At 34.8% G+C, this 11315-nt stretch overlaps 1 protein-coding gene across 1 annotated transcript; it reads right to left on the bottom strand.

The window, feature by feature from the left end:
* Positions 1-880: 880 nt before the first annotated feature.
* LOC149772696 (G protein-coupled receptor 83-like) lies at positions 881-2206 on the bottom strand. The gene has a single exon (XM_089947481.1). The coding sequence runs from the start codon at positions 2204-2206 to the stop codon at positions 881-883; it is 1326 nt and encodes a 441-aa protein (XP_089803607.1).
* Positions 2207-11315: the final 9109 nt, after the last annotated feature.

An 11315-nucleotide genomic window follows, 5' to 3' on the forward strand; every position in this document is an offset into this window, starting at 1 on the left:
GACTTTTAGTCACAATCGTCGTCAAGACGGCTTTAGAAAAAGCTCGAATCAAAACCTCACTTTTAACTTTATCTGATTGGAAGTTAACATTTTTCGTTTACCTACGTCTAGGTTCAGATGGCACTTGAGTGGAAAAATGGTGCACGGTTATGGGATGGCGCCGAGACTGCCATATATTATCTCTTTATTTCCCCCATTGTACAAATATTGGTTCATCGTTTCTTTTCATCAACTTGCATGTTTCATAAAATGCTGATAATAACAACTTTTAAGGATGAATTATAGAGAAGTCCGGATATGAAATGAGCTTTTGAAATAATATACGTTAAACAGGAATATTTTTTGGGCTGGTATCTACAGTAGTTCGTTTATATACATTAGATAATCAGGAACTGATATTTTCATCGTCGCAAATCAATGTAAAATGTATATTAAAAAACCATAAGTGGCAAACAAAGTTCGTGAACCGATAGACCGACACCATGATTAAAATGCAATCCTTCCCATATGTTGTTCTTGTCAACAATGAGAACGAGCGACTCGGAAAACACACACTGATCTTATCCATCAAACCAATATTATCTTGCAACACTATTTTACATCTTCGTAAATACAGACAATGTTATTGTCACCGTTTTTGTTTAATCAAAAATGTTCCGATTTTCTCGAACCTGTTTCATTTAAATTAAATCCTATGTTTACCGCAACGATGCTAGAATATTCCACATTTTCAAGTAGTGGCGATAAATATCAACGGATATCAAGACTATTGTTAATCCCATTAAAATATAATGTGCGTTTAGCTTAATTGATAATACAACCGCGATCCAAGATAAAACCAGAATCATTTAGTGTGAATGAACTCTTGGTCTATAGTCATTCAGTTGTTTTCTTCCAACATTCCTTTCACAGATTTCCAAGAATCTGGCGTATGCATGATTTCCACATTGGCAATTCTGTCCGATGCAGATAATGTTTCCTTTGATTTGTCTGTCTGGATTGACCCACTATAATCCGACTGTAACAGGGCGTGTAGCAGTAGAGACTCCATCGCAGTCTGATTATCTCGCCCTACTTTGGATCGCTGAATCGCGAAGTCCGACTGTGACATGGCTCGTCTCATATGGCGTTCCCTGGGATGTATTGGCAGTGCTCCATGGAAGCAACACGTGAATATGGACCTAATTTCCGAGCGGAAGGTATCATTCAGCCAGCAGTAGATGAAAGGGTTGTAACATGTACTGCTTATCGCAATCCAGTGACAAACGAAAAACACTGTACTGTTATAATGAAATGTTTCCACATCTGGGTGAAAGTCGGTGAGAAGATGGTAGAGATTAAGCGGCATCCAGCAGATTGCAAATACAATCACAACGATGACCAGCATCTTAATGCTCTTTTTCTTGTGCTTTGAATGTGTGGATTTCTGATGTGCCGTCACAGCGCCGAGGTTTGATCTTTCCCAGAGTGTCCTGACTATTCTTCCGTATGTTATACCAATAACAAGCAAAGGTATGACATACTGTAGCACAATAGTCACAACCGTCAAGTACTGCTCAAATAAAATGCTTGGATACACGGGTACACAACGCCTCCTCGTAAACAGGACGAAGTGTACATCTTTAGTAATGCTATAGAGGCCATACGGGAAAGAAAGACATACGGCTATAACCCAGATCATGCAAACCACCACCAGCCCGTGCATTCTTGTCATTCGAGGTCTTAATGGAGATAGCAGAACTCTATGTCTGTCCAACGCAATAACCATTAATGTTAGGGTAAAGACATACACAGACATGCTGAGGGAGAAATTCACCAAATGGCACAGAACACTTCCGAAGTGCCATTCATCCATTATGTGTCTAGCTATGTTGAACGGAACGTTTAGAAGAATCAGTAGTAAGTCGGAGATGGCCAAGTTTGCAATGAACAAATTGGTCACTGTATGCATGTGGCGTCGACTGCAAATAACATGACACACAAGAGCGTTGCCGAAGAAAGCAACAATAATCAAAATTCCAAAGGACAAAATTAGAAAGACGCCTTCACTGACCTTTTCATGCCTTTCGGGTTCAAATGCCACACTTGAATTTGACACATTTTCGAAGAGACCCATTAAATCATTTCCACTGCAGTTGTTGAAGTAATTAATAATGCCTTGTATGTTATCAAATCCATCAAAATCCATGCCGGCCCAACAGTCCATTGTGAACACATCTGTGTTTTTGATTCAGGAGAAATGTATCACTCTCAGACGAAACCAAAACCAAATTTGTTCCTCCGGATCTGAACTCTATTTACAGGGCAATATGTCCAGAATAATAGGGAAATCCAGCCAGATATTCCATTTCACAGATATAAACTGGGATAAAAAATCTTGAAATACAATGCAAAACAAATCATGTCTGCAAACTGGTTTTGTTGGTTTCGTGAAAAATAATAATATGTAATCGAATCTAAGCTTGAAATATACACGATATGTCATCTATAACGCAGATCATATAACGTTTTCCTTCATTACTCTGCTGCATTATACGTTTGTGGAGATGTGCTTATACTGACTGAGTACGATGCAAGAGAAACCTCAATATATACAATCACCAACTCCCACTGTAGCCATGAATAGCCAGTCATTAGTTTTCTGCATTTATTTGTCTCACAAGTGTAGAATATGGAATCACTAATTCTTCTCTCAAACATCTATGATAGCCTTCTTGAAGTTTACATGCGTAGCTTCAGTAAATCAATAACTGACATGAGCCAGATATTGGTTCTGACAAATACGTGCATAATAAACACCTTTTCCATGTTAAATGTTTGTGAGCATTGTAATTCCTAATGCAAAATGTCAAGGGCTTCATTGAATGAGGTTTATATACACATTAAAACAAGCACATTACATTAATATTAATTTGGTGAAATTCAATTGGTACCAATTTTGCCCATGAGATATAATGTGTGAATGAAAAAAAAACTTAATTGCACATCTCCTCAATGTTTTCAGTCTTCATTACCTCGTCCATGATCTTCTGTTCCAATCTATCACGATCAAATTCCCCGGTTATTATTCTTTAATTCCAGATTTGTGCACCATACCGCTGGGTTTACCCTATATTGAAAGAAATGAATGGCAAGATTAGATACAATATTTAGCATTTTTGGCTACCTTCGTTAGAGGGAATTTTTTCATTTTTTATTTATGAAACTAAGTCTAGTCTAACGAATATGCGTGAGACCATGTAAGTGATGCTTTGATCTTACAAGAAACGAGGTCTTGGTGACACAATGCTTCCAGTACTTATTTCAGACCCATTTTAGTGCCATAATGCGCTTGATGCATATTATTAGAAATATAGAGGTGATTTATTGTCTATGGTTTTCTACAAGCGCTGCTGTGACTATCTGAAAGACATTCAGAAAGGAAAATAAAAAGAATTAATTTGAATGCATGAAGCAATTAAAGAAAATTCAGTAAAATACTTTGGAATGAAAACTAGAGGTTCGAAAATTGATACTTTTATTGCATATGGAATGGATCTGTTATGTTGCAACTCTGTGGCATAGTTAAATCGAATCATAAGCTGAGCATTACTTAATCTTCGCGTGTTATATCCAGTGGTCATTAAAATGCATATTCAACTCCTTTCTGGTTTCCCGGCAGACTTGTAGGACCTTTAATATCCCTTTTCTCATGTTCAAATATCTCTTCCTTTCCATGCCAAGCCAGGCTAATTTCGCAAGGTCTTACTGATACACAGATACACAATTCACTCACAGACTAAAATGCATCTTAAATGTATATGTCTTTCTATGCCACTTTGAACAGAATTTAAAATAGTTACCCATTTAGGGCATATTTTTGGATCGTCTTAGCTTTTAATATTTGTTGCATATTTTACATTTTATTTCGTAAGCTCCGAAAATATGGTTACTATTTATTTTAAATCCCACTTTCGCAAGATATGATTTTGTCTAGAAGTCGGCCTACTATATTTTCTTACCTCTGCCTGCGTGGATTCGAGTCTAGGATTCGGCCTATGTGGGTATGTGAGAAAGTTTGCCAGTAGCGTCTCGTGGGTCGGTGGTTCTTTCCGGGGTTTTCCCGGGTTCTTCCTCCACCATTAATGCTGGCCGCCATGCATAGCCTATCGTGTGCTGAGAAATGGCGTTAAACCTCACAACAACAACAATAACTATATTTTCTTCAAGTCAAAAATGAGAAGCCTGGTAAGTTCGGTAGAACATATTAGTATTACCCAAGATTCCGCAAGGTATCATCAAAGTCTGGAACCTATGCGGTTTTAAATGGATTATGCTGATGAATAGATCAATAACTAAAGTTGACTTTTCGAGTTTCATCAACTAGGACTATCCTGAACAATTCGGAGAGTTTCCGGATCTTGATTTATAAAATACGCTATATAAAAGTGGGCAGTTTTTCGATTTCAGTTGCTGTTCAGTAAAGATAAAGAGTCAAAAAGCAATTTGATTAGAAAGCTCCGACCCTGCCACCGCCATTGCAATGTATAATTCGTAGGGGCCTACTGGAAAATGTTTCCTTGGGCCCACACATCCTGTCCGTTGCTCTGCCTATACGTAAGTCACTGTATCTCCGTCTGCTATCTATCTAAAATGAGGTCATCTGTATACTGATGTACTTAACATGTTGTCACAGTTTGCTTTTAGTGCGAGGCTGGTACTATAAAATAAAAACAACGACCAGTTTGACCTAGCCCTCCACATGTAACTCGGCCACAACAGTAGTGAGATCCAGCTGAGCAACCTACATACACTTACTACCGACATTACACTTATCCATTACAGTTCACTGTTCTGGTATTGAGAACATACATTTTCTTACCTTAATTGTAATATTTAACTCCCAATTGAATCACCGGTGATATTTTCTCGTGTTGGTCAAGTGCTTGCCTATATACTATAAGTCACTTTGCCTGTATACTGTAAGTTACCTTGCTATATGTTATACATCAAGTTGCCTAGAACTATAAGTTACTTTGCCAATATATTTTAAATCACCTTGCTTATATACTATAAGTCGCCTTGACAATAATCTATAAATTACTTTGCTTGCATACTGTAAGTTACCTTGCCTATTATGTCACCATGCCTATATACTATAAGTTACTTTGCCTATATACTATAAGTTACTTTGCCTATATATTATAAGTCACATTGCATATATATTTGAAGTCACATTGCCTATATACTATAAGTCGCCTTGCCAATAATGTATGCTACTTTGCTTGCATGCTGTAAGTTACCTTGCCTATATATTATGTCACCTTGCCTATATACTATAAGTTACTTTGCCTATCTACTATAAGTCACATTGCCTATATACTATAAGTCACATTGCCCTTGCCTATATACTATAAGTTACTTTGCCTATCTACTCTAAGTCACATTGCCTATATACTATAAGTCACATTGCCTATATATTTTAAGTCACATTGCCTATATACTATAAGTCGCCTTGCCAATAATCTATAAGTTACTTTGCTTGTATACTGTAAGTTACCTTGCCTATATATTATAAGTCACATTGCATATATACTATAAGTCACATTGCCTATAAACTATAAGTTACTTTGCCTATATACTATACGTTACTTTGCTTATATACTATAAATTACTTTGCCTATATGCTATAAGTCACATTGCCTATATATTATAAGTCACATTGCCTATATACTATAAATCACATTGCCTATATATTATAAGTAACATTGCCTATATACTATAAGTCACATTGCCTATATACTATAAGTCACATTGCCTATATACTATACTATAAGTTACTTTGCCTATATACTATAAGTTACTTTGCCTATATATTATAAGTCACATTGCCTATATACTATAAGTCACATTGCCTATATACTATAAGCAACATTGCCTATATATTATAAGTCACCTTTCCTATATGCAAGTACTATAAGTTACTTTGCCTATGTATTATAAGTCACATTGCCTATGTATTATAAGTTACTTTGCTCGTACACTTTAGAATACTTTTCCTTCATTCTATATGCAACCTTTCTTTGTATATTTTATGTATCACGATTAATATGTCCAGTTTTCCAACATTTGTTACGTGGTTTTTGTCTTGTGGATAGGGATTGAGGCACTATAATTGGCGTAACATATTCATTTGTGCGCTGATTTGCCATGAACAGACCAGTACATGTTATACAAAGATTGTCTAGTTTATTTAGTGTTAATTTGCCCTTAGATTTTGGAAAGTTTCTATTAATTAAATTTTTCATACTTTGTTCATTGTCCAAATTCCATCAAGGTTAGCGTGAATCAAGTGACGTCTGTTGCAAGGTGAATAAATGTTAAGGTTTTGTGGCAAATATTAAGTTTACTTTATTTTATATATATCAAATATAATAACTTGTTTAATACGTATTTCAATTTTCTTGATTACTGTGTGTTCAGTGAGGTGACGACCTATTTCTATACATATAAGAAACCGAAACCACGTGTACACCGTTCGATAATTGGTGTCACAACTTCGGTAATCATTTTATTTGACCTATGCTACCTTCGAATGATCCATCGCTTAAAGGTTATATTGTTTGGTAACACCGTGGTGCTTAACATATCTCTGTTTGAAACAAGATATTAAAAGGCTAACATATATTGGTAGATTTCTTAGTACCAGTGGCTGTCATTTACTTACTGTTCAGCCACTTAGAACTGGCTTGATACTCAATATCCTGTTTAAACTTCACCTGTCCATGAATATGTCAGGTATTTTCTTAAAACAAACAGCCAATCAGATCCTGGAACCAACCAATTTTTTGGATGATAATCAAGATTGGACTAATCTTTGGTGACGTTTTCCACCTTTTATTGTAAGGAAAAGCCAAGCAGGATTTGCAATATATGACAATATTTTTTTGGAAAAAGAGAATGCTAATAAATTCTATCGAGGGGATCGAGACAAGTTTCTAAGATGGAAAATCGGGTTTAAATAAAGGCATAAAACTGAAGAGAATTTGTCTGATATTTTCTAAGGATTTTTTAAATAGCTATTGTATTGTTATGTGCATTTGACTGGTATTGTTTGCCGGCTTTTTTCTATGTTATGCATATTTGTGTTTTGTAAAATTAGCTTATTTTGTAAACAACACAATGCATAGCTAAGACTTCACTATTATTATAGATTAAATATGTAGATTATTATTAATGGATGTAAGCGTAGTTACTTGTACCAGAGTCTAGACAGGTTTCTACTTGGAAATTCCCAATCTTGTTGACAACTTCGAATATTTTAGAAAGAAAACCATAAGATTGTTGTAAACTTAAAATATTTTAGAACGGAACTGACCTACATTCTGGCTCTCTAATTGTTTCTTAGCTTTTCATATCAATATTTTTCACTTCAAAATTATTCATGCCTACCTTAACATCCGAAGTGAAGTAAGATTTATTGTTGTGTTCAATTTTAATTTGGGTGGGTTTGTTTATTTAAATTATCCACTGTGTCACGGAATTGTATATTTTTATCGCTTATTTATTATTAGGATTAAAAATACACGTGTTTGGGTATTGTTTTTGTTTACAGCATTACTCGAGGGTGGTTTTTGTATATCGTTTATTATTTCGAAATGGTGCTCTCGGTTCATCCTATGCTGCACGAGCAAAGTGCTCATGATGAGAAAACGGATATACCTAGAGCACACAGGCAGTGTATAGCTATATGGCCTTTGTATACATTACCTCATCGTAGAGTAAAACATCATGTTATATAAGTCTTGTCAGTGAGCAGTCCACTTTATGACGCGCGATCCCTAGCTGCAGAGGTATGTGAGTTAAATCTTATTTTCCTACTTGTATTATAGGCTATACAGTGTTTTACTATCATATTTATCTTGTATTTTAGGTAATTCCGACCTGTGTCGTATAATGCAATATTATAGTCTGTTTTCTAGTTTACCTGTATGTAACTTAACAGAATGATTAAATTCGCAATACTGTTGTATTTATTAAGGACGAGAAGGTGTTATGTTAGGTACTACAAGATTCATGTCAGAAACAAGTTCACTTCTGAACCTGATTATCACCTTGCACAGCAGCCCCGATAACATAATTTGTTTAAAATCAACTATAATTTACAGTACATAATGTCATTACGTGCTGTTATACATGACCGTGTCATTTTGTAGTACACGGATTAGCATATTATATTTTCAGCTGACTGAATGATCATTGAAGATTGATTCCTGACCGATTGATAATTGATGACTGATTGATCATTGATGACGGATTGGTGATGGACTAATTGATAACCAGTGACTGGTGAATGCTGAGCTGAATGCTGAAGGAGTGAAGGAGGGACGGAGTGACAGTGACAGTTATGCTGTATCTCCGTATATGCACCGTATTGTAGGTGTTGTTTAGCCGTGATGCTAATTTGGGTTGTGTTATACCCAGTGTGCTGCTGTCGATGGGTGACGTCATCCCGGAAGAAGATAAAGGTCATCACGTGGTGAAGAACTAAGGTTTCTGGACCAACGGGTCTACAAAGAACAAGAGATTCTACGGATCTTAGGCAGACCGGGAGGGGCAGACCGTTTGTGGTTTCTCCTCAACCATTCGACAGAGCGTTGGGGCTAAGAAGACCTTTCGGGTTTGTTCGACTCCGCAAGATATATCTCCAAATGTAATTTTTTTTTTTATAATCATGTTTCACTATTTGAGTGAAAACTCATCATATTCACTTTTTGAGTGAAACTCATATTTCACTATTTCAGTGAAAACGTGTCATATTTCATTATTTGATTGAACTATATTATTTTCATGTCGAAATTGTCAATGTTTACGTATTATAATTTTTCCATTGTTTGTGTGGAATCACACTGAATCATTAATCGTTGTATCATTTTGCTATTTGATTTTTTTTCTGGAATATCAGTACCCATTTCATTTGAATCGCAATATTATCTGGTTCGTTTATATTTTATTAAATATCCAATATTTGGATTTTTTGGGTGCACGAATCAGACATAGCCTTTTTTCCATTGAATCATTCATAAATAAAAATTGTACTTTTTTTCGCCATCAAAAGTTTTATGTTGTAATCCGACCCCGACCCAGTTATATTGTTAAAAACTGGAAATACAAAGTGCTAATTAATGCTTCTTGGAATTATAGTAAATTGAGAAATGGACATTTTGTATTTTATTATTGTGATACCTTAAATGACTGTAACATATCACCACATTCCAGGTCATTGCAAATTAGCACCTTTAAGACTTCAGGCATATCAATACCTTCAGTGGGTCTAATTTATTTGGAACACCACTAGAATTCATTTGGAACGTCATGGATATGGATTTGCGATATAACTTAAGGACTATGTTGTTATTATTCTTTCTAAATGTTTACTTTTGAATTCTAGGGAAATACATTATTTGTTGAATTTTACAAAACTTGTTGTTTTTCTCTCTTTTCTGTTACTTAGTTTAAGACCAAAGAGTTGTAACAGTATGTTTCGTGAATTTAAACAGAACTAATTTCTCCGGTAATGTTTACGCAATCATTTAGTTAATGTATGGACCATCTTACACACCATCAACCATTTTTCAAAGAAAAAATAGAAGTCATATGCAAAATAGAAGGAATCGCCGCTTTTATCTTCACGGCAAATGGAATAGTATTTCACAAGTTTAGTGAACAATTTCCGAAATATATGAAGTATTTTCAATCACGAAGAACACGTTTTTAAGGGAAAAAAGGCGAGACAGTATATGTGTAATTAGAAGCATGCACTTTAAATAAGTCTACTTCAGTTTGTATGTTCATACTGGATAATTTACGAGAAGGCATTTTGTTTTTAAAAGCAAAAACTCCTATGTATTCCAGCATTGTCTGGTCGCAAGAAGCTGCCTGTTCATTGCATTTTTCGATGCTTTGATGATGATTAGATCACTACGTAAAGGTGTGAATTTCTGTTGATTGATTAACGAAAGTAAGGTGCACGAAAGATTTGTTTACTAGTTCTTGTATTTTGTACTAAAAAGGAATAGCCTACTCCTTCGTATACTGTATCTGACTCGTTGATCGAATTCATCGGGATGATGCAAATAATGATACAAAAAGTCAAAATGATAAATGGTGTTCAATTTTATTTCTTTCTCAAATTAAAATCTTTGAGAGAGAGGATCTAATGAACAAACCTCCTTCTTTTAAAGAGTCAATGGCCTTATTATTGCAATGTACCGATCAAATGAAGGTTAGAAAACCATACTACAACATCCCTTGTGATCAAAATTTATTTCTTTCCTTGCCTTCCCTTAGACTAAGTATTGCATTTTTATGATCAACATCAGAACTTCAGCAGAACAGATCATTTATCTATAATATGAGACGGAGCATGGCTCTGTGCCACTTATCGCATTTCTGTTTCTCATGTATGACCAGACCATTTATCAGTAATGTGGAACGGAATATTGCTATGTATCATTTACCATATTTCTATCTCAGCCATTCATCAGTGACAAGTTATAATTAGAACTGTTGTAGCTATCTAAAAAGAATGGTCAATTAATACATACTTAGACCTACTGAAAAATATAATTTCGTGAATTTATTGTTTCATCATATTCTGTTAAATGAACTTTGAGAGATAACTCGGAAATTCGTTCTGGAATACTTCATATTTAAATATCAACTATTGAAAATATCTACCATAGTCAGGATGATAATGGATTGAAAAATCAATAAAATTAAGATAAAAGTTATAATGTAATAAAAGTTCAATATCAAAATGAAAATACAAAAATATCAAAGTAGAATATTATCCAAATACTGATGCCTAAAACTGAAAGAACCAAATGAGATTGCAACACAGAAGTCTTAGCTGAATAGAAATGGAGCACAACCAAATCCAAACATATTGTAAATTCAGTATACTCTGCAAATTTATCATGGTGCGATCATGGTGACGTTACAAGTTGTCGGTTCGTCCCTAAACAACCATATTGATCATCTGAAATACATTCTTCATTGCTATGTCATCTGGCATTCACTAATTGGATAGAGTAACCATATAATTCAACAGCTTCTTATTCAAAGAGTCATAAACAAATCCTTTGTCTGGCAAGCTGTGAACTAAGAAATTGTTACAAAATACTACAGGTTCTGTGAACTAATATCTGTTCCGCATAATGTTGATTTATAGTGTTAGAGCGAAAAGACTACACAAATTTCCTAAAATGTTAAATTAATTAGCCCAGCATGTTTCTGAAATGACAGCTTACATAAAATTCTTTGGGGTGAATTAA

Source organism: Sinohyriopsis cumingii, unplaced genomic scaffold, assembly GCF_028554795.1.
Source record: "Sinohyriopsis cumingii isolate HCF-2022 unplaced genomic scaffold, ASM2855479v2 utg001246l, whole genome shotgun sequence".
Lineage (NCBI taxonomy): Eukaryota > Metazoa > Mollusca > Bivalvia > Unionida > Unionidae > Sinohyriopsis > Sinohyriopsis cumingii.